General features: G+C 47.8%; 3 protein-coding genes across 11 annotated transcripts in view; all 3 read right to left on the bottom strand.

The window, feature by feature from the left end:
* The window catches only part of SLC7A7 (solute carrier family 7 member 7), a 93,282-nt gene extending 92,180 nt beyond the window's left edge, over positions 1-1,102 (bottom strand). For 3 of the 4 annotated variants that reach the window (XM_064570811.1, XM_064570812.1, XM_064570808.1), the window contains exon 1: positions 965-1,102. The gene's annotated coding sequence lies outside the window, so the exon portion shown is untranslated. The remainder of the gene's footprint in view (positions 1-964) is intronic. The other variant, XM_064570810.1, reaches the window with a different exon arrangement.
* On the bottom strand, positions 99-12,354 carry RBM23 (RNA binding motif protein 23). Of its 4 annotated transcripts, XM_045900531.3 has the most exons (14): positions 11,052-12,354; positions 6,605-6,680; positions 5,909-6,009; positions 5,170-5,217; positions 4,876-5,049; positions 4,565-4,618; positions 4,299-4,416; positions 4,049-4,201; positions 3,826-3,963; positions 3,368-3,433; positions 1,699-1,894; positions 1,488-1,607; positions 1,311-1,395; positions 99-1,227 (listed from the first exon to the last, which is right to left on the bottom strand). In XM_045900531.3, exons 2-14 carry the CDS (start codon positions 6,668-6,670, stop codon positions 1,224-1,226), a joined length of 1,323 nt encoding a protein of 440 aa, XP_045756487.1. In that variant the 5' UTR covers positions 6,671-6,680; positions 11,052-12,354; the 3' UTR covers positions 99-1,223. The 4 variants fall into 4 exon arrangements, with proteins under 4 accessions (XP_045756487.1, XP_064426891.1, XP_064426893.1 ...); XM_064570821.1 differs by lacking the exon at positions 4,876-5,049; XM_045900532.3 differs by lacking the exon at positions 99-1,227 and having other exon boundaries at positions 1,307-1,395.
* A 133-nt stretch (positions 12,355-12,487) lies between these two features.
* PRMT5 (protein arginine methyltransferase 5) lies at positions 12,488-21,481 on the bottom strand. Of its 3 annotated transcripts, none has more exons than XM_045900529.3 (17): positions 21,308-21,481; positions 20,493-20,611; positions 20,093-20,178; positions 19,791-19,925; positions 19,293-19,405; positions 19,098-19,147; positions 17,860-18,023; positions 17,219-17,380; positions 16,967-17,044; positions 16,816-16,874; positions 16,606-16,728; positions 16,344-16,519; positions 15,315-15,424; positions 14,974-15,067; positions 14,675-14,791; positions 14,400-14,464; positions 12,488-13,041 (listed from the first exon to the last, which is right to left on the bottom strand). In XM_045900529.3, exons 1-17 carry the CDS (start codon positions 21,415-21,417, stop codon positions 12,889-12,891), a joined length of 1,914 nt encoding a protein of 637 aa, XP_045756485.1. In that variant the 5' UTR covers positions 21,418-21,481; the 3' UTR covers positions 12,488-12,888. The 3 variants fall into 3 exon arrangements, with proteins under 3 accessions (XP_045756485.1, XP_064426875.1, XP_054369616.1); XM_064570805.1 differs by having other exon boundaries at positions 21,222-21,358; XM_054513641.2 differs by lacking the exon at positions 21,308-21,481 and adding an exon at positions 21,032-21,181.
* Positions 21,482-21,492: the final 11 nt, after the last annotated feature.

The following is a 21,492-nucleotide window of genomic DNA, read 5'->3' on the forward strand; positions in this document are numbered from 1 at the left end:
AGAGTATAATGCAGACAGATGGGGAACTCCATCCTTCTGTCCATTTTAATTTCTAAGGAAGTTTAGATAAAACAAAATGAAAATAAAGGGAAAAAACATAAAGGCATTACAAATGTTTTATATCCCTAGAACCATTCACGGTTCTGGCTCATGAAAAGTTATTAACATCAGACACACCAACGGACAGAGACCACACACATATGGGCAGAAGCCACCACAACAGTGGAGCTTGCCTTTTATACAAAGTTTATATATATGTATGCACATGCGTACATATGTATGCAGGTGTGTGCACATACATATACACACATACATATACATATAGATTTTATGTACACAGACACAGGGGTATAAAAACCAATGAAAAGGGCTCACATGTGCCCAGGCAGGGGACAGGAGCAGCTTTAATAGCTGGGGTTGAGCCCACGGTAGAGGCACATGGGAAATGGTAGAGAGTAGCAGCCTCCTCTCCGTCCTTCCACCCTGCGCCACAGGAAGGACCTGGGAGGAAGGACAACTATACAAAGGAAGGTGGAAGATACTGGAAAGGTATCCCACCTTTCGCTGAACTCCTGAAAGCCCCAGCCCTAAACCATCCAAAATGCCTGGCAGGACACTGGCAGGATAGATCACTCCCACACCTCCCAGCAAGATGCAGTTCTGGCCCCAGGCTGAAGCTTAAGGCAGGCTTCACAATGCGCATGTCCACACTATCTTCCAGGCCTGTGCGGCAGCAAGCCAACACCTTCAAGGTTCACTGCCCCCAACCCCAAACTCCAAAGTCCTCTTGGACCAGAGGTCTTAAAGGTTTTCCTCAACAGATTGTAGGGAAAAGATATAGGAAGAGGAGAGAGGTTAGTTCCTTCAGTTAATGCCCTAGGGCCTTCCCAATGGGGGAAGAATCGAGGAATCACCAAGAGGTGGTTGGAAAGAGCGATGAAGGTCATCCCAGAAAACAACATACGCGGAGAAACAGGTGTTCAATTGGTGCAGATTCTGTCCTCTTCGACTCATGGCTTTGCTCAGCAGAGTCCGTTCCCAATGGGGCCCTGGGCAGGAGCTCTTCCCGAGTCCAAGGGTGGCCCCAACTCCCGCAGAGCCAACGTCCATGCGCTCAGGATGGCTTGGTCCACAAAATGGAGAAGGCGCCGTGGAAAGGTCGATGTGGAGAAGGGAGTGGCAGGACCCAGAGGCACAGGGAGGCAGTGTACTGTGCCACTGATTTACCTATGGCAAGGAGAAGAGATCAATGGGAAGCTAAAGGAAAGAAAATAACCAAAGGCTAAACTGAGCCAGACCCTGAGACTCACATGGTCTGAGGGGTAAAGAGGCTGGAAAGCTGGAAGCACTGGGAGGCGATTGCCTGGGAGGCAAGGTTCAGGGCTGGACTCAGAGCTGCAAGAGAGAGGCACGACGAGTTAGTGAGCACAGAGCATTCCCTCTTTCCAGGCCCCAACCCCTCCTCCCTTTCCCAAGTCCAAGTCTACCAGTCAGAGCCGCAGGGTTCAGGGCCCCCAAGGGAACCGTCCTGTTCAGCTGCAAGGCGGCAGCAGCCTGGGCGGCGGCGGCAGCAGCTGCAGCTGTGCTAGGCAGCTGGATTCCGGAGCCTAAAAGGGACAGAGAAGTTGGTATTAAGTCCCAACTCCTGATCTGAAATTCCACCCCACATTCTTCACTCTGCAGAGAAACTCTCTCCACCTTCTGCCAATTTGGCCATGAGCTGCAAACGTCCACCTGCAGATCCCAGATCCAGCTCCTGGTCCCCATCCGGAAAAGTGATGTCTGTGCCACCATCCAGTCGCTCGGTCACATGGCCAACTCTCATAGGTCGGCCAGCAAGCTCAAAGCCATTCAGTTGTTCCAGGGCCCGCCGGGCACACTCAGAGTCTGAGAACTACAAGAAACCCAGGCTGTGTATCAGTCACTTCCTGGCCACGGACATGCTCACAAAGCCCTGCTACCACCGCCTAGTCCTGCTATCCCAGGAAATCGCATGCTCACTGTGGCACAAATTGTTCTGTCCCAGGGAATGTGACCTCCATCCCCCCAAAATGATCATGTAAAAAGGACCTTTTCCAACTGACTCAATGGCAATCACTTCCAACTTCCAGCTGCACTAAGAACCTAATAACGCAAAAAGTCTGTTATCTATAGGGTGGCCTACCCTTACACGCTGCTTCACAAATAAGCATATCAATGGAAGAAAGACAGCCTGAGAGTCAAGGTTCCTGGGCTTTTCTAACTGCAGCCCTCAGGACTAGTCGGTTTCAATTCTCAGTCAAGAAGTAGGAATCTGGAACTCCAGAGCCCAGCCGTAGGAGGGAGTGCACCCTGGCATGGGGAGCAAGACTGCACCCCACCCCTACGCCTCCACCAGCGCTGCTGATCAGAGCTCTACCACCCAGCAGCACGGGAGCAGCCTGGTACAGAGAAGATTCCAGTCTGCTGTTGAAGTATCAAGGGTATTGACCAAAAAGGTGGCAGCACGAGGGCAAAAAAGCCTCACAAAAGGTTTTCTGCATCTGAGTCACCAAGGAGTTAGAAGAGGTACTTGCCACCGTGAACACCAGGGCTGGCTTTGTTTCCTCTGGTAGCACCTGCCCTAGAGCCTGGCACGTGGTACTGACAATTCCTAGGCAGGTGGTGTAGGTGGTGGCCTGCCTTCACTGGATACTTCTGAGGTGAGCAATACCCCTGGTAGAACACAACCTATCTCCCCTCTGCCCTGGAGGCAACTGCGGGGGGTGTATGCTGCCTGGACTGAACCTAGAAAATATCAGCTTCTATGAGACTGTGGCCGGCAGCCAGCCCTCAGCCTGGAGTTACACAGGGCTAGAAGAACCAGTTATGGGAACTGGAAGCAATTTTGTTGGGAGTGTCAGGAAAAGGTAAGAAGTGGCCTCGCTATTCTCCCTATAGCGGTCTCTGAATATAAAGATACTTCTCAATGGAGAAACTGCTTCAGATGGGGTACTGCCAGAAAAAATAAATAAATCCCTATTCCTGCTCCTACCTTGAAAACATACCATGTCTATAAAAACCCACACCTAACCTCCCTCATGCCCCCAACCTTTTAGCTGCAGCCTGAAATCATTTCTATTACCCAAAGAGCAAGTTGCGGCACCAGGGAAGCTGGTTGAACTCCTGGACACCCCCATACCAGGGCCACTGACAGTGTGCAGGAGCAAAGTCAAGATCTCAAGCAATGCACTCATCTCAAGGGGCAGAAGGCTAGTCCAGGCTTCAGGCACCAGGGCTTATGGGTCATTTAGACAGTTCCTAAAGGAGGAGGATGAAGCTAAGCTGCAAAATCAGACAAGTGGACAAACCCACACTGAAATTCAAAAGTTAAAGACCAGAGACTCACCGTAATGAAACCATAACCTTTAGAACGGCCTGTATCTGAGTCCTTCATCAGGACAATATTATCAATCTGTATAAGAGGGAGAAATTATTAGCAATCTTTGGGCTAACCCCCACATTTGATCTTTCCTGCCTGACCGTTCAAACTACCTCTAACTTTGTACCTCTAACTACCTTTAACAGTTCTAACTCTCCGAATCTTCTCTTTAAAAAGAGACAAAGACCATCTCTTTCCAAAACACCTTTCCCGGCTCATTTTACTGAATCTGGACCCCATTATTTGAGCTCACGGTGCCTAACTCATCTGCATACTGAGCACTTGGAATACTAACTCTGCCAGCACGGACCCATCCGCTCGTCCTGACGGATGCAGTGGGTTAATCGCAGTCAGGCAGAAGAGACAGGCTCACCCTCCCCACTTTCTCCAATTCCCTTCAGAGTTTTCCTTCACTTTCTACTCACTTTGCCAAAGGGCTCAAAGATGCCCCGGAGCATGTCCTCCGTGATATTGAAGTGCAGGGAGCCCACATAGAGGCGCATCGGCCCGCTGTTGCCCTTCTGCAGGTTGTTGGCCATGGCTGCCAGTCGGTTTTTCTCAGCCTAGGCGAGGAGGAACCGATGGATCGCATCCCACACCCCCTCCCTCCAAGGCCATCTTCTCATGTCAGCTTTGCAACATGCTCACCTGTGAAGCCTGGACAATGATGGGCACTCCAAGCAGCCGTTGCCCAGTCAGCCCAATGGCCAGCGGCACACACTGGATTTCACAGAATTCCACGTAGGCGATGCCCTTAGAACGCCGGGAGTTCCGATCAGAGATGATTCGGACATCACGAACCTATCCAGGGCAAGAAGGAAATCCTGAGTTGGGCATAAAGGAGAATGCACAGAAGACAGCTATACGTGGGAGAAAGCTAAGGCAGGGGGAGGGTTACCTTGCCGACAGCAGAGAAAAAGTCCTCCAGGTCCCGAGGCCGAATGCGGGCAGCTAACTGCATACAGAAAACTGTGCGGGCATCACGCTCCTCGGGACTCAGATTATCAATGGGCTCCCTGAAGAGCGAGTACAATCTGGTGAGATGCCCGCTCCCGATACATGATTATTGTTCTCCAGCTCCCCTCCAGTACCACACATTCCTGTATTCTGGCTCAAACGGCTTTCTAGTCATACCTCACAGTCCCTGGAAGAGTATCAACTCACCTGACTGGGCTCTTTTCTCTGAAATGAGGACTCTTACTGTGTGCGTACCTGCGCCTATGGAACAGAGAACGACAAACGGAAAATCGTGTCACCGCTTTCACCTGAGCTGGTCCACTGCTTGGTCTTCCGGCACGAGAAAACCAGATTCCAGCACCTCATCTCACGTGGGAATTGTCACCACCACCCCTCCAGTACCAGGGTCTCCTGCCCGCCACATCGGGTTGTGAGCACCCGCAGGCAGGAACCACAGCGCAGGGGGTTTACCCAGACCCCAACACAAAGGCCACCACCGTATGAGCAAGAGGCGATACCCAGTGGCAAGCGGCGGGCTCCTGTAGCGCACGCGGTCCTCACGCCGCCGGTCCCGACTGCGTGTCTCACTGCTGTGCCGCCGGTCCCGGCTCCGGCTGCGGTGGCGACGCGGCCGGTCTCGACTTCGGCTCCGACTGCTTCTCCGCCTGTGCCGGTCCCGCTCCCGACTGCGGCTACAGGTGCGAGGCGCTACTGAGTTTGCTAAAGGGCAAACCAACCTCTTCCGGCCTCCGAGGGATAGCTCTCCCATTTAGAGTAATTCTCAAAGCCCCAAAGCCCCCAGAACTACTGACCTGCGCTTTCTATCCCTGCTTTTACTATGGCTCCGACTCCTCTTCTTCCTGTGAAGGAGCAGATAAATTCTCATTATCAAGAAGATCTTCTCTCCCCCAAGGAAAACAAACGACGGAAAGGCCAGGTGGAACAGCAGTAAAAGACCAAAGAGCCCGGGACGCCTGGGTGGCTCAGTCGTTAAGCGTCTGCCTTCGGCTCAGGTCATGATCCAGGGTCCTGGGATCGAGCCCCACATCAGGCTCCCTGCTCTGCGGGAAGCCTGCTTCTCCCTCTCCCACTCCCTTTTCTGTGTTCCCTCTCTCGCCGTGTCTCTGTCAAATAAATAAATAACATCTTAAAAAAAAAAAAAAAAAAAAGACCAAAGAGCCCAAGATGACCTGGCAGGAGTTCACAGCAGCACCAACTTGCACACAGCCCTGAATGCTGTCAGGCATCTGAAGTGGCCATTTCCCCCCAAAGCCCAGCAAAAGTTGTTGTTTCCAAATCAGGGGTCCCCTGGCTATTTTATTCAATTGAAACAGAATGATGATGGTAGAAGAGAGCCACAAGTCTATGCTGGAATGTGAAGACTAGAAGATCATTAAACCAAGTCACCATGATTCCCAGGACCCAGTAGAGCCATCACTAAAAATCAGCAGTCTTACAAGCAACCACCTCCCTGGCTCTGGCTATTTCTCCGATGGACGCAGTTGCTTCCCTTGCCCAAGCTGCCGACCCACTTCCTCATGCCACACTTACTTGCTTGCCTCCCCACCGGCGCTGCTCCCACTGGTGCTGCTACTGCTCGTGCTGGTGTTGCTAGGGCCATCTTTTTTAACCTCTTTCCTTTGCTGTTCATCCTGAGGGGTTCGCCAGGAAAAATGTCACCAGGTACAAGGTGGCAGACACACACATTCCAATGGGCAACAAAAGAACAAAAGTGGACAGAGAAGAAAGCTTGTGAAATCAAAGTTCACAATTATCTAGCCAGTTTCTGAGCACCCGGATCTCCTAACAAAGGGAATAAGAGAAGAAGGAAGGAAACCACCCAAAAAGAAGAGCTCAGGGTGACAGATTTTGATGTCAAAACTTGAGCTACCCAACATCTGTTCCACTGACACCCATTTCCCAGGAGAGTGAGAAATTATTTAGGTCTGAGATACACTGACTTTCTACTGTGTCATTGAGAGTTCTGAGCAGAGCACTTATTCCCAGCACATTTTGCTCCCCCCACCTCCTCCCGCCCCTTGCCCCAGCTTTGGGACCGCCTCTGCCAGCATGCCTCTGAGTACGGAAGCTGGAGAGTGGGGCTTACTAAAAAACTATGACTTGCACGAATAGCCACGATACATAATAAACAAGCAGGGAAAAAGAATTTACAAAGTATTGAAACTGATGATCTATAACTGCTTCTTCTTACTAACCCAATTCCAGCAGTAAGATGGGGAATATTACCTCCTCTTTTTTATAGGGAGCCTCCAGCATGGCCTCAATCACTATATCAAAGTCATCGGACGCCATCGTAGCAGACCTGAGGAGAGGACGTGGATATGTAAGAACCTCATATTTTTCCTCCCCTTCTGGCACCCTACATTCCCTTCCTTCTCCAAGACATAGACTTGAGAATATACAGTTCTGTTTCTTGAATTCCACATCTTCCTGGCTGTTGCTTACTCTAGGTTTATTTTTGCACACTTTAAATCTGAACTAGTTTTGCTCTGTGGCTTCGAAAAGGTAAAGTGTCTAGAAGGAAAATAAATATCTAGATAGAAACAAAATACAATACAGACCCTGTCCTGTGAAGAAAAAGTGTTGGCATTCAAAATTACTATTCACTTGACAATGGACACTAGGCCTCCATTCTACAGTTCAAAATTCTGTATAAATAACTGGTTTAAACTTAAATCATAGAAATAAGCACATATTTCCAATAAAAAGGTAAGGATGTAAGACTAAAAATCAGGAACAAGACAAAACAACACCAGAATGCATATCTGCCCTAAGCTCTTCCCCACATCCCCCACACAAACATCAGTAATTAGGGGACTCATCGCTAAGCATTTCCCATATAACATCAACTAGAATTCAGGTAACTCAGAAAGATAATGATTAAGACAGGCTTAACCAATTCCACCCTTGAAGCCTGTCTAGGCAGGAAGGGTAAGACTTCCTGCCTCCCCCAAGCTTTCACAGCTAGCAATCATCTTTCCTAAGTCTGTCCACCTCAGGCCCATCAAATAAAAAAATAGTAATAATAAAAAAAGAAACCCAGAAGATATCGGGGCACCTGGGTGGCTCAGTCAGTTATGTCTGCCTTTAGCTCAGGTCATGATCCCAGGGTCCTGGGATAGAGCCCCTGCTCGGCTCCCTGCTCAGTGGGAAGTCTGCTTCTCTCTGTCCCTCTGCCTGCTGCCCACCCTGCTTGTGCACGCACTCGAGCTCTCTCTGTCAAATACATAAATAAAATCTTAAAACGAAAAAAGAAAAACAAGACATCAAACAAAATCAATAGGATAAATTACTCAAAAAATACTGGTCTCAAATTATCAATATACACAACACGCTGAGTGAAGGAAATAAGAGAAAAATATACTGTGTGCTTCCATTTATAGGAAAAAATTCTAGGAAATGTAAACTAAACTGTACTGGCAGAAAGCAGATCAGTGGTTGCCTAGGGATAGGAGGAGGTGGAGAGGGGCTAGGAAGAAAGGATTACAAAAGGGCAGAAGAAACTTTTGGCGGTAATGGTTTCATGGGTATTTAAACATCAAAACCCATCAAACTGTACACCTTAATGTGGACAGCTTTATTTTATGTCAATTATACCTCAATAAAGCTGACCAAAAAACAAAAAAAGCCTCCGACTAACCTGAAGAACTTCTGTGCAAGGAGGCTAATCATAATCAGACTTTCCATATCCATAAGACCTTTGTCCTCTTTAAAGCAGCTAATGCATCATCCACTGATGCTGTCCTTGTTGCCCTCAGAGCCCATAGCCTATTTTGGTGATTTAAGAATAAAACAGGAGTACAAAAGTAATAACTAATATAAAATAAGTAATACAAAAATATGACTAATCACTCCTACAGTACCTAATATTGCTAGGTACTGTACTAAGCCTGTTAGAGAGACAAGATTCTTGGAAAAAGCAAAACAAAAATTACCTGGAGCCAAATTTAAGACTTAAAATGGAAACCAAATTAAAATCAAATAGGTGTGTCTAAGAACCAGTGAACTTGGGGCACCTGGCTGGCTTAGTCAGTAGAGCTTACGACTCTTGATCTCAGGGTTGTGCGTTCCAACCCCATGTTGAGTGTACAAATTACTTAAAAATAAAATCTTAAAAACAGTGAACTCAATCGCTTATTATAATAACACTGTACATTTATTTAACAATCAAAAGTAACATATGCTAAAAGCAGCTATCAGGTCCAATGCACGATGAAAAAACAGGTTTTGTGAACTGCCCAGAACCACAAAGCTTAAATGGAGGCGCTGACTCTTGATTAAGGTCTCCTGACCCAAAGTCTAACGTCTTGTCAATTCTGTCAGGTTACCTCTCTCTCCTGTACTTTATAATTCAGCCTTAAATTTTAAAAAGAAGAGTACACAGCATACCGAGATATCCAGTTTTTGTTTTTTTTAAGATTTTGTTTTTAAATAATCTCTACCTCCAACTTGGTACTCGAATTTACAACCCGAGATCAAGAGTCCCACGTTCTACTGACTGAGCCAGCTAGGTGCCTCAAGATGTCTACTTTTATTTTTTAAAAGATTTTTTTAAAATTTATTTGACAGAGTGAGAGCACAAGCTGGGAGACAGAGGGAGAGGGAGAAGCAGGCTCCTCGCTTGCAAGGCCCCATCCCAGGACCCAGGGATCATGACCTGAGCCGAAGGCAGCCGCTTAATCGACACTGAGCCACTGAGGCACCGCCCTCCCCAAGATGTCTACTTTAAAAACACAGTCATCTAAGGAATTACTATTCTGAAAGGTTTATCAAAAGCATTAGTCCCGTTAGTCACACCTTATTATGTGGCTTCTAGATATGAAACAGCATATACTTCAAAATATCAGGACCAAGCTTATTATAATATTTGATTGTGGAAAAATGATTTTTAAAAATAAAAGGTTTCAATCTACAATTTCTGTTCTTTCCAGTCATTTTGCCTGCCAAATCTATGCAAGTTCTTCTTTTTTTCTCTAAAAGTATTTATTTATTTAAGTAATCTCTACATCCAACATATTGCTAGAACTCACAACCCCAAGGTCAAGAGTCCTATGCTCTCCAACTGAGCCAGCCAAGTGCCAAGTCTATACAAGTTTTCTAAATGTCATACAACTCCTCTTTATTTTTTAAAATCTGCTTTTTCCTCCCCGAATGAAATGCTTCTGATTTCAATAATTGCTCTTTGTTGACTGCTAGAGTACAGGATAGGATTAACTTAACACATGCACAAAAACTTTCACTCAAGTTGACAAATGAGCCACCACCTATGGAGTAAAGTTTTCACTCAGATACTCAGAAATGAATGAATCTATTTAAGCACAGACATACAGAACATGAGCACATTTTGAAACCTGAAATCTCACTCGGTTTGGTGTATCTTTTCAGATGTCCTAGAAGCAGGAAAGTCCCAAACCCTATGCATTTTCAAGTTGGCAGTTTTCGAACTCTTCCCATGTTCTAAATCAAGGGTCAAAGTCCATCAATCCCATGCACTAAAAAACTATAGAGCCTTCTTCCATCCCTGCTCCAAAAACTGCATTAGGGGTGGGCCCACAACCACGCAAGAGTCTGGACTTTGTCATAGCATAGTCAAGACCCCAACAAACACTTAGGCCTCACTGCTGAAGGGACAAAGGAGTGAAGAACCACTGTCAGCTCAGTTCAGGCAAAATTCACCACATGCTGGGCGCCTGGGTGGCTCAGTTGGTTAAGCGACTGCCTTCGGCTCGGGTCATGATCCGGGGGTCCTGGGATCGAGTCCCACATCGGGCTCCCGGCTCAGCGGGAAGCCTGCTTCTCCCTCTCCCACTCCCCCTGCTTGTGTTCCTGCTCTCGCTGTCTCTGTCAAATAAATAAGTAAAATCTTTAAAAAAAAAAAAAAAAATTCACCACATGCTGAGTCCCAGGGAGTGATGGGTCCAGTCACAGAGCTGGGTACAAACACCTCCAAACTGAAGGCAGCTTATTAAGAATAGGAACAATGAGGAAAAAATAAATAACAGGAACAATGAGAAAGGTAAAATACATTCCTGCTGTGTAACAAGCCAAGGCTACACTTTAAAAAATGGTCCTCTAAGTAACCATTCGCACCGTCCCTGCAAGGGCCAGTGTCCCAATGCTAACACCCATCTGTGGCCTCACTATACTCCTGTACCACCACGGAACGTGTGGGCAAAAAAGAAGGAACCAGGGAAAAGCCCAGAGGCCAACACAATGAACAGGAGTCTTCCAGAGCCTGAAGACTGAGAAGTAAGTCTCAGTGTCTCAGTTCCCTAACCTCTCTCGGAGGAGTGGTACTAAGAGCTGAAAACCCATCCTGCGAGCCCTCTCAAACCGCGGTGGGTCGATGCTCCCCCCATCCCCGCCCCAGTACGGGCGACCCTAAACGTCAGGGCTGCAGGGACTTGTTAAGAGATCGGTCACTGGGATCCTTGAGACAGCATCTTCATCTTTAAGAGATACGGCCACGAGGATGCCGAGCCCTAAAGTCATGCCAGCGGGCTACACTGAGGGAGCGAACACTTCCAGACCAAAGTAAACAAAAATACTTTCTTAAGTTTGCCTGATTCTGCTCTTGACGCCATTTTCTGCCTGTGACGTCAGGGGGCGGCGCCGTGCGGCAACGTCACGCATAGGTGACGTCGCGGGGGGACCGGGTTTCGGGGTTTCTCACCAGTTCCGGGTCCCCGCAGGGGGGGGTCCCGGTTTCCGCCGTTCCTTTGGGTGTATTGGGGACGCGAAGCACGGATATTTTCCAGAGTCTCAGCAGTAAAAGCAGCACCGCAGCCGGAGCTGCAAGTCTTCCCGCAAAATGGCGACAGCTCCACTGTCTTCCAGAACTTTCCCCAATCTGCGCAGGCGCCGAAACATTCAGGCTGTGGAACTAATCACTGGTTTCGCGGCAACAGTCCAAAGTACAGATTTTCATTGGCCAAAACCCTAAGCATGGGTGGAGCCAAACTCAAATGTTTCTTAGCAACCATCAAGTTCCCATGGATTGGCTAACCTCTCCGAGAGTGGAAGCGTCTTAAGGCGGCCGCCCATCGCCCTCATTGGTTAGGTGACATGCGGAAGGCAGTGAACGCGGGCAAAGAACCAGAGAGGACTCTCCTGCCCCACTCCCCGCTCCAGGTGACTAGGCCAGCGCCGCGGGCGGAGCCAACAAGGAAGTACAATTGACTTCTTTGGCACTCTCTGTATGTCCTAAGAGGGTCACGTGTCCTGCTTAGCCGCGACAGCCTCGGGGAGGGCAACTGCAAGTGTTTCACGTCAGAAGGATGCTGGACCGGACATCCCCATGCTGAGCGGGCTGACAACCCTCCCAACTATCTCCTCCTGCCCTCAGTGCTTGGGCCCCGGGAAACACAAGTCTTGCCACACGTTTGTCTTCTTTCACAGTCTGGCTTATGGTCATTGCCTGGTCCCACAGGCACACACCTCCCATTGTCAAAATAAAGTTGGAGGTTTCTCAGGTGACTCCTTGGGTGCAGCAATACTCAGCCCTCTAACCAGAAAGAGCAGGAACCGATGTCCACTCTCACGTTCCAAGGGCTTCCAGAATCCCCATACTTTAACTGCCCAATGTATTAGCTGCCAGAAACATAGCTGGTTAGAACATCCGGAGAGCCAGAGTCTGAGGATCTGTGTTCCAGTCTTGATTTGAATACTGACATCATAACTTTGTGTCAGTTTCAAATTCCTCCTCTGTAAAATGGAGAATTGGGACTCCTGACTTCAAAATCTAACCATGTGACTTTATTCAAACAAAACAGGTGGCTTCTTGCTGGAGATGCCTGCATGGCTTCCAGTTTCCCTCCCAAGAGGTAGCTGTCAGGAAAGTGGAAGGGAAGCTGGCTTCACTCACTACTCCCATCTTTCTCCATCAGGGCAATCTTTCCTCCCCAGAGAAAAGACTAATCACAGGTCTTAATGGACAAGACCTTTTTGCAGCTGGTCGGGAAAACCTAGACCCAGGAGTCCAAGAGTGACCATTAAGCTTCCTAAATAGGAAACAAAGTGAGGACCCTTTGGGTCTTGGATAAAGGCATAGATTGAATACGCCTAGGTTTAAGTAAGGTGTGAGAAAGCAGAGGCGCGGGGCAGCAGGGCTGGAGCAGGAAAAGGCTGTAACTTCACTTTATTTGTATTTCCTCCCACACAAAACCATCATAACAGGAACAGAGATGGGCAGGGAAAGGGCTGAAAATGTGTTCAAACCACATGTTCTCGGGGCTATTCCAGGGAGCGCTTGAGGCCGAGGGCCTGTTGGAGTACCTTCAGATCCAGCACTAATTCCTCCCACCCTGGCCTGAAGTCTTCACAGATTGGTGGCTTGAGCCCTGCAATTAATTCTCATCCTTTGCCCACCTTGATGTAAGGCAGGAAAGCAGACTGAAATGCTCCACTCCGATGGGCAAGGGGAATCACAGCCCACAGCTGTACTGCACTTTCTATGCCACAGGAGCAGAACTTGAAGCTGCTTCCAAGGCTCTGAACACTTGCGGGCAGGGCTAGAGGCCGATGGTGTATGAGCGGCCTGTGGGGTTGTGAATAGCAGAACAGACTGGTGCTGTCACAGCCCACTCATACCACACCTTCTTGGAACTGCTGCATCGCCAGAAACGCACACAGATGGTCTGGCCTTCACGTACCGTAATGGGCTGCTGCAAGAAGAAAGACAGGGAGGTTCAGGGTAGAGCTGATGAACTGTATGTGGCAATGTACTACTGAGCTAAGCGTGGAGAGAAGAGGGTAATACGTGACGTTCCAACCTTCATGAAGTTTGTTTTTTTTATTCTTTTTTGTTTTTATTTTTTAAAGATTTTATTTATTTATTTGACAGAGAGAGACACAGCAAGAGAGGGAACAGAAGCAGCGGGAGTGGGAGAGGGAGAAGCAGGCTTCCCACTGAGCAGGGAGCCTGATGCGGGGCTCGATCCCAGGACCCTGGGATCATGACCTGAGCCAAAGGCAGACGCTTAACGACTGAGCCACACAGGCGCCCCAATCTGAAGTCTTTTAGAATGAATAATCAGAACTGAACCATCAGACATTAAACAGATAACTGAAAGTGTGAGGAGTGCCGTGAACATGCAGAGAACATGCACTACAAGAGCACCTACGAGAGGAAGTGCACACCTAGTCCCGGTGGTCAGGGAAAGTTATCGGACAAGAGGAATGTTTAAGGGGACCTGGAAGATAAGTTAACTGGGTGAAGAGATGAACAAAGAACTTTCAAGACAAAGGAGAAAGGTGTGAAAGCCTGAAGCAGGAAAGAAGACAAGGTATTAGAATCATGATGAGCACTGAGTAATGTACAGATTTGTTGAATCATTATGTTCTACACCTGAAACTAATACAACACTGTTAATTATATTTCAATTTAAAAAAAAAAGAAGATCCATAGGGCTGATGGCAATGTAATCAAGGGGATAGTAGCTGAAAAGACACACTAAAACTAGATCACACCAAGTCTTACAATGTTAAATCTTTATCCTGAGGGCAGTAGGAGGTCATTGAAGGGTTGTTTTGTTTTGTTTTGTTTTGCTTTTGAAGATGTATTTATTTGAGAGAAAGAGAGCGCGTGTGCAAAAGTGGGAGGGGCAGGGAGAGAGAGAGAGAGAGAATCCCAGGCAGACTCCATGCTTAACGCAGAGCCCACAGGATCCTGAAATCACAACCTGAGCCGAGAGCGAGAGTCAGACACTTAATTGACTGCACCACCCAGGCAGCCCAAAGTCGTTGAAGGATTTTAAGCAGGACAGAAATATGATCAGATTTGGGTTTTAAAAAGATGACTCTAGCTAAGGTAGAGACTGGACAGAAGAGTAGACAGGAGCTGTGGGGAAGCCAAGTAGAAGGGCACTGAAGACCCCTCAACACCTACAACAGGGCTCCAAGAGCATGTGGGAGCACTAGACCGTGGGTCACAGTCAAGCATCATCCTGACAGGAGGGAAGGGGCAGAACACCAATGGCAAAAGTCACTCCTTAACCCGCTGAGTGTTAAAGGTGATTCCTACCTTAATGGGGAAGAGGATGGGAAACCATGAGAACATCCCAGGAGAGTGAGTCTCTGGACGGATACCTGTGTGAGAAAAAATAATGAAAAATTGAGGTCTCTGTGACTCTACTTTTTGCCTGGGCTGAGGGGAGTGTCTTCTGTGAACAGAGAAATAAGTAATCAAAGACCCACATTCACTGATTCCTGGGCTCCCTGTGACTCTAAGTGAAACATGTACATAAGCTGCCCAGATAATATACCCTAACCCTGCCATCCACTGCCCCAGACACTCACTCAGGGTGATGTCCTGATAAAGCACAGTCTCAAAGTAGCCTGCAAAGCCATGTAGCACTGTGTTCACCTCCACAGGAAACTCCAAGGTACAGTAGCGGTTGTTGTCAATCAGAGGATCTGTTAGGGAAGAGATGTGTGGATGATAAGGGACCAGAAGCTCCAGAGAACTTGGGAAAGCAAGAGCAAGAACAAAGAAGGGAAGCCTAGAGACAGCTACCCTACCCTACCCAGGATAGCAAAAGAACCCAGAAGGTAAGCTCTCACCCATCCAATCAGAGGACAGCCACACAGGAACCCACCTCTATTGGGATGGCTGAAGGTGAAACAGGGCTGGGGCGCAGATAGCTGGTGGAAGTTGTGTAGCCGCACCACGTAAGGCATCTCAAACTGGGCCTGTCCCAAGAGACCAAGCAAGAGCTGGAGCAGATAGGCAAGACATATCCACTCTCCCAGGAAAGGAAGCCTGAGCCTCCAGGACACAGAAAAGGATAAAAACATTTTCAATTCAACCACTTTCCCACATTCCCATCTCCTTCACCTCTTCATCTTCTCCAGTAGAAGAAAACAGTTGATGCTAATATAGAAAAAAAAAAAGAGGACTAAAGAGAATAGAGCTCTCCAGAAGAGGGTGGCTTTTTACCTCAGGGTCTCGGTCCTTTTCCCGACAGGCTCGGACCTCATTGTACAGCTTGGAGGAGGAGATGGGAGCCAGAAAGGAGGTATACTCCCCAGGGATGCTCACACCGTCATCTGCAGAGCAGAAGGGTCATAAAAGTTCCCAAGGGATGAAATGGTGTGTCTGACTAACTGAAGGTTCAAACTTCCCACATCAAAACAGACCAGGCAGGGGCACCTGGCTGGCTCAGTTGGTGGAGCGCGCAACTCTTGATCTCAGGGTTGTGAGTTCAAGCCCTGTGTTGGGCATGAGGCCTACTTAAAAATTATAACAAAACAAAACAAAAAATCCCAAAAAACAGACCCAGGCTGCTCCATATTGTCACATTCCCAGGCCAACCTACTCCCAACTCCTGTCATAGGAGATTCTACTTCTAGGTTAATTTACAAGATTAAAACTGGAAAGAACCAGGGGCGCCTAGGTGGCTCAGATGGTTAAGCGTCTGCCTTCGGCTCAGGTCATGATCCCAGGGTCCTGGGATCAAGCCCCACATCGGGCTCCTGGCTCAGCAGGGAGACTGCTTCTCCCTCTCCCTCTGCCTCTCTCCCTGCTCATGCTCTCTCTCTCTCTCTCTGTATCTATGTGTCTCAAATGAATAAATAAAATCTTTAAAAAAAAAAAAAAACTGGAAAGAACCTAAGATATTCTAATCTAGTAGTCTTCTGTGGGGTCATAAAAGCCCTTTGAGATCTGGATGAAAGCTAAGCCCAAGGTACATATCATGTCAGTGCAGGGAATCCACAGACCTCAGACCGAGAAACTCTGCTCTAGTCCACTCCTGTCATTTTACAGATGGGAATGCTGAGGTTCAGAAAGATTACTTCATTTGCTAAGGGCACTGACCCAAATCCAACCCACCTTCCCCTAAACCTTGCAACCTTCTCCGCTGCTACTGCCCTATCCCCCACCCCCACCCCAGCCCCCACAACCTGCCGCAGCCTTCCTAGCTGATAATCCATTCCCCTTACTCAGTACATGCCAGCCTGGAGGCACCTTTTAGGAAGTGCTGGGCTCCATCCAGGCACTCAGGTGACAGTTCATTGTCAGCGAAGGAGCCTAGAAGCTCACTGACGATGATGTCTGCTTTCTCTGGAGCCACCCATTCCCGCATGTCCGATGAGACTACCGTCACCTGGCTTCCCCATTCTTCAAACTGCCAGTTCTCTAACCTAAAATAAAGATAATGCAAGTGAGGACACTGATAAGAAAAACTGGCACTGGAGACAAACTTTCCAGCAAGGATGTTGCTGCTCACGTCACCACGGCATTTGGGTTCTTCTCCACAGCGTACAGCTTTATCCGCCGGTCAGCCTGCTTGGCTGCCCGCAGGGAAGCGTTCACCAGGGGACCCCGGCCTGCTCCCAGCACCATTAGCACCCTGAGAAAGAAAGGGGAAGTGTCAGCTGACTCGGCAGATAAAGAAGTAACTATGCAAATCTCTGGGATTATGGGGAAGAGCACTCACTGCACATTGGTATCCTTCTCTTCATCTGGCACTCGATCTAACAGACATTTATAGATGGCCTGGAGAAGGAGGGAGAGAAGAACTCGTGGCTACAATCCCATCTTCACCCAGGTCATCCCGGCCCTATACTTGACCCGGACCCACCCTATACCTGCTGATACTGAGAGTATTTGATGGGGTCCTTTTCAAACACTTCATATGTCTGAGATTCCAGATTGTCCATCAGTGGCTAATGAACGAGAGGAAAAAGGCAAAGTTAGGCAGCCAGTTTCTGGCAGGGTCAATGTACCAGAATACCAAAAACTTTCCCACTGCCTCCTGAACTTTGGTAGGATTTTAGGGCAGCTACTGCCAGAGACATTTCCCCCCCAAGCTCCCTCCTCTCAGCATACTCCAGACCCACCTGGAGTGGGGACTGCAGATAGTCTTCATAGCCCTTGGCAAAGAGTTCGTAGGCATTGGGTGGAGGGCGGTTCTGACTCAAGTATTCCAGGTACTGGAGATAAGAGCAGAACTCCTTCTCTGAGTGGTGATTGGTGCCTGTGATGATGAACTGTACTTCCAACTGTGAGAGAGGTCAGACCATCAGACGCAGTCCTCGAACCAAGATTCTGGGATACTGTTATGGTTTATGGCCAAAGAACCCTAGCGTAAAATAAGACCTGGACCAGCAGTCTTCTAGTTCAACAAATCCCTCCAGGTATCAAGAGAACAGCATGAGGCTTCAATAAACTCATAAAGCCCTCCTATGTCCCTCCTATGTCATATAAGCATCATCCTGGCTCAAATAGCCCCATGGATCCATGCTATAACATCTTAAATGAAACCTTCTGTAAAGTTCTCATGAGATCTGGTTCCTTTTAAAATGTTTCTGGGACTCTTACTGCCATTTGCGTCTTTGTTCTCAAGACCTCCAACTATGCTGAAATTGCTCTCCAGAAACCAGAGAGGAAAAGAAAGCCCCACAGGAAAAAAAACATCACACACATGTGAGTAAGGCAAGAGGATTAGCTGGAGTACCTTTGAAACCCTCCTACCACCCACCTTGAGGAGCCGGAAGATCAGCCTCTGGTGCATCTTAGAAAGAACAGGAAATCCCTTCTTATTGGTCAGGAAAATGCTGGTGGGGAGAATGGCTGCTTTGATGGGCTCCCCAAGCCAACGATCAATGACATGATTAGATGGGAGGTCAGCCCCAATTTCAAGAGCTACGAAAAGATAAAGACCAGTTACCTACTGCTAGGCAAGATGGCTTTCCTTTGTGCTTTTTTGTGCAAGATCTGTTTACTCCCTAAGAGCAAGGCCCACTGAGGCATACAGAGAGTAGCAAAACTGCCCAGCAGCCAAGTATACATGAAACTCCTGATTCTTTTTTTTGTTTGTTTAATTGTATCCAGCTTCACTAAAGATACTTTTCATAAACAATCATGGTATTTCAGGCAGGACGTGGGCAGACAATCCTCAAAAGTATACAACTACTTTCAAACTCCCTTCCTCAGTGGACTACCAAAATCAGAGAGCTTACTATAAAACCCAATGAAGTCTTTATGTGATGCTCTGAACAGGGAGTTTAGAATGAGGGTTGACAGTTCACATTTAGCATGTTAACAACTTGTCACAAGCTGACCCTGACTTTCAGGAAATCAAATGAAAATAGCAGAATTTTCAATCTGAAGATCCACAAGCTAAAAAAGGAACTCTTCTGAGGGCTGCCATCTCTATGGTGACACTGCAAAGCCCATATTGCCTGACAAACTAGGAACCATGTTTTGGGGTCAGGTTCCAACAGGTCCCTGGGTTTAAGGGAGCCAAGTCTATGTTGAAGGCAGAGAGGGAGAAGAAAATGTAAAAAATGAATTTTAGTTTTTCCACACCACAAGGCATCTGTGCCAAGGTGGCTAATGTGTGTCAACACCAAGGAATCCCTCGTCCTGGGAACCAAGAGGAAGTTTCTCAAAACTAGAAGGGAAAAGTATCCCCCCCCCGCCCCCCCCCCCCAGTATTAATCTAGCTTCGGAGATGCTCTATTAGTGACATGTCCCCTTCCCCTAAAACAATAATGAAGTGTTCTGTGTGCTAACAACATAGCTTTAAAAAAAAGCAAAACAAAATTCTGCATTTTTATAAAAATTGATAAAAAGTAGTATTTTAAACTGTAAAGTCGCCAGAAGTACACAGTTATCAAAAATGCACACAGTTCACTTGGCATCTCTGTAACTCCTGATTCTTATTCACAGGAGGTCTGAGAAAGGACACCTATCCCAGGACCCTTGTGGACTTACCCACCGCAATCCTCTTGCTATAGTCACACAAGGTCCGGAAGTTGTGCCACCTGTCCAGGGTCAAATACAGCAAAATACAGTCAATATATACGGCCCACCAATCACCATAGGGGGAGGAGACCACTCTACAGGATCCACCCTGTACTTCCCCTCCCCCTACCCTTTGCCCTGGTACAGCAGCAAAAGGAGACATACCACATCCATGTCTTCTCCTCTCCACTATACTCCTCTGTGTGTGTACTTGGTGCATTCTCAATGATATCATCTCTAAGGTCCTCTGGAGCCACCAAGGGTACCCGCATCCAGAACTGCACATGAACAAGTACCCTACTTAGAAGTCTATTTTGAACTCACTGGGTCCAAAAGCTTCCTTCAATTATCTTGATCCAGATCTCAAGTTAATCCTTTTATATTTTTTCCCAACTTGTGATTATACGTACACGTACTCATATCTTGTATATATCCTTATGTAAATATCTCCCCTGTTCATTATTGCAACTGTAAGTTTCTAGAAATAATTGTACATTCTGTATGTTTTCTACCCCTCTGCTTACTACTTTTAGATGGTGGTAGGCAGTACTGACACTTCAGTTCTGCCAAATGCACTCTTTACTGAATGGCTAGGAACAAGAAGGTACCTAGCACAGCCTGACTACCACAATAAGCAGCAGGAAATGAGGCCCTTGGCCATACCATGGATGAGTGGTGGCCAGTGTGGATGTGGTTGGTCAAAACCCTGGCCAAGTTTGTGTTATCTTCCTGATTTAGGGGCAGCAGGAAAGCTGGAAGACCCAAATATGCCCCAAAATTCAGCTCCTGTAACATGGCCTGGAATGGAGATCAAGAGGAAAAGGTTAAGAGCTAGCAACCCAAATAGCTTTAGTTGTATTATATTAGACTTACTAAGTTATGGGAGGAAAAACTGCTCTCTGCACCCAGCCGGGTTACGGACCTGATCTCTAGAAAAATCCAGTGGAGAGGTCAAACAGTCTTACCGCCTCGGAGTTCCTGCGGATCTTCTCCACTTTTGAGTCTGGACGAATCCATGGAGATAGCTTTCCCACAATTAGCGTATTCCAGTCTGCACTCCCCCCATCCAAGAAAGACAAAGACTAAATGAGGTTCAGCACTTTACTTGTTCAATTTCTAGTTCTTAACAGGGAATATAGAGTAGAGATGAGCGACAAAGACTTTTTCTATCACAGATGTGGGATAGCCTGATGCAAAACAGGCTAAGGCTTTTTTAGCAGGTAAGCAAGAAGAAAACAAGAAGAGTTATCTATGTCCCAGGACTAACCAATATATCCAAGTCAGGAAAGGAGGAGAATGAGGGCACTGTTAGAGCAGAAGTTGTTATGCCTCTAATAATTAAGGGGCATATGGGATGGTCCCTACCCCTTCCTGACAGCAGTAGGTCTGATCGTGTCTGGGGGCCAGGCCGATTCTTAGCAGGTTCCTGAGTGAACTCCCTCTTGAAACGCGGGTGGAAGACAGGCATGCAGAGGAAATCAAACCTACAACCGCGACAGACCCAGAATCGTCATGTAAAGAGAGCAGCAGTGCCTAAAGATCCAAGCAACTGGATTAGGCTATCTCAATTCTGCACAACCCTTTCAGCTGCCATCAGTCACCCGACTGGACTGCTGAGTTCAGCCCACCTTGGGGCCTATCACTTCCGCTGTACTGTGCCTGTTTCTCCCCAAAACACAGGCATGGAAAAGGAGAAAAGATAAAAACCCACGCCAAGTGGATTTTCTACTCTGCTGTCACCGGTTTTCCAAGATTGTTACATCCAGATTTGCCCCAGTACCGCCCATGCCTTCCCCCTCAAGGTTTATCTCTTCTCTCCCTAACCCTCTAACACTCCCCCCCACTCTCAGACTATAATCCCGCTCTCCGGGGCCTTAGAGGTCTCTAGTCCTTTTTGAGTTTACCTGACAACTCCCGTGACTTTGGGGCTCAGCGACCATACGCCCCAGCAAGTTTTTGTTTGTTTGGGTTTTCTTTTGTTTTGTTTTGTTTTTTGTTTTTTTTTTTCACGCTCCAGGGCCTAAGGCTTCTCCATCCTCCCCCAAGGAGTAATGGTTTCTCCCGCCCTAATCTTACCCACTCCGACCCCCTCACCCCTGCCTCTCGGGGATGACTAGTCTGTCCCTCTTCGTCCCCGAGTTCGGAGCCCGCATTCCGCTTGCGCAGGTCTGGGCCCTCACCCCTGCTTGGCCACAGCCCCCAAAGTGTCAGCTATTTCGGGGACGCAGTTCAGGTCCCTCCCGCTGGACACGCGGCTCCCACCGGCACCTCCGACCGCCATCGCCGCCATCTTTTCCCTCGCGCTGTCCACGCCGGGATTCCTTGATATTAGCAGCCAATCACAAAACCAGAAAAAAGCCCCCGG

This window comes from Mirounga angustirostris, unplaced genomic scaffold (assembly GCF_029215605.1).
Source record: "Mirounga angustirostris isolate CCGP_5_RB_7025 unplaced genomic scaffold, mMirAng1.0.hap1 SCAF_9, whole genome shotgun sequence".
NCBI classification, from domain to species: Eukaryota; Metazoa; Chordata; class Mammalia; order Carnivora; family Phocidae; genus Mirounga; species Mirounga angustirostris.

Excerpts from the sequence above, each read along its gene's own strand:
- RBM23 (XM_045900531.3), bottom strand. The coding sequence starts at position 6,670 with ATGGCGTCCGATGACTTTGATATAGTGATTGAGGCCATGCTGGAGGCT. Across the intron at positions 6,010-6,604 it reads CTCCCTATAAAAAAGAGGAG|GATGAACAGCAAAGGAAAGA; the intron begins GTAATATTCCCC and ends CGAACCCCTCAG. Across the intron at positions 5,050-5,169 it reads AGCAGGGATAGAAAGCGCAG|CCGCAGTCGGGAGCGGGACC; the intron begins GTCAGTAGTTCT and ends TCGCACCTGTAG.
- PRMT5 (XM_045900529.3), bottom strand. The coding sequence starts at position 21,417 with ATGGCGGCGATGGCGGTCGGAGGTGCCGGTGGGAGCCGCGTGTCCAGC. Across the intron at positions 19,926-20,092 it reads TCCGCAGGAACTCCGAGGCG|GCCATGTTACAGGAGCTGAA; the intron begins GTAAGACTGTTT and ends TCTCCATTCCAG. Across the intron at positions 18,024-19,097 it reads TAGCAAGAGGATTGCGGTGG|CTCTTGAAATTGGGGCTGAC; the intron begins GTAAGTCCACAA and ends ATCTTTTCGTAG.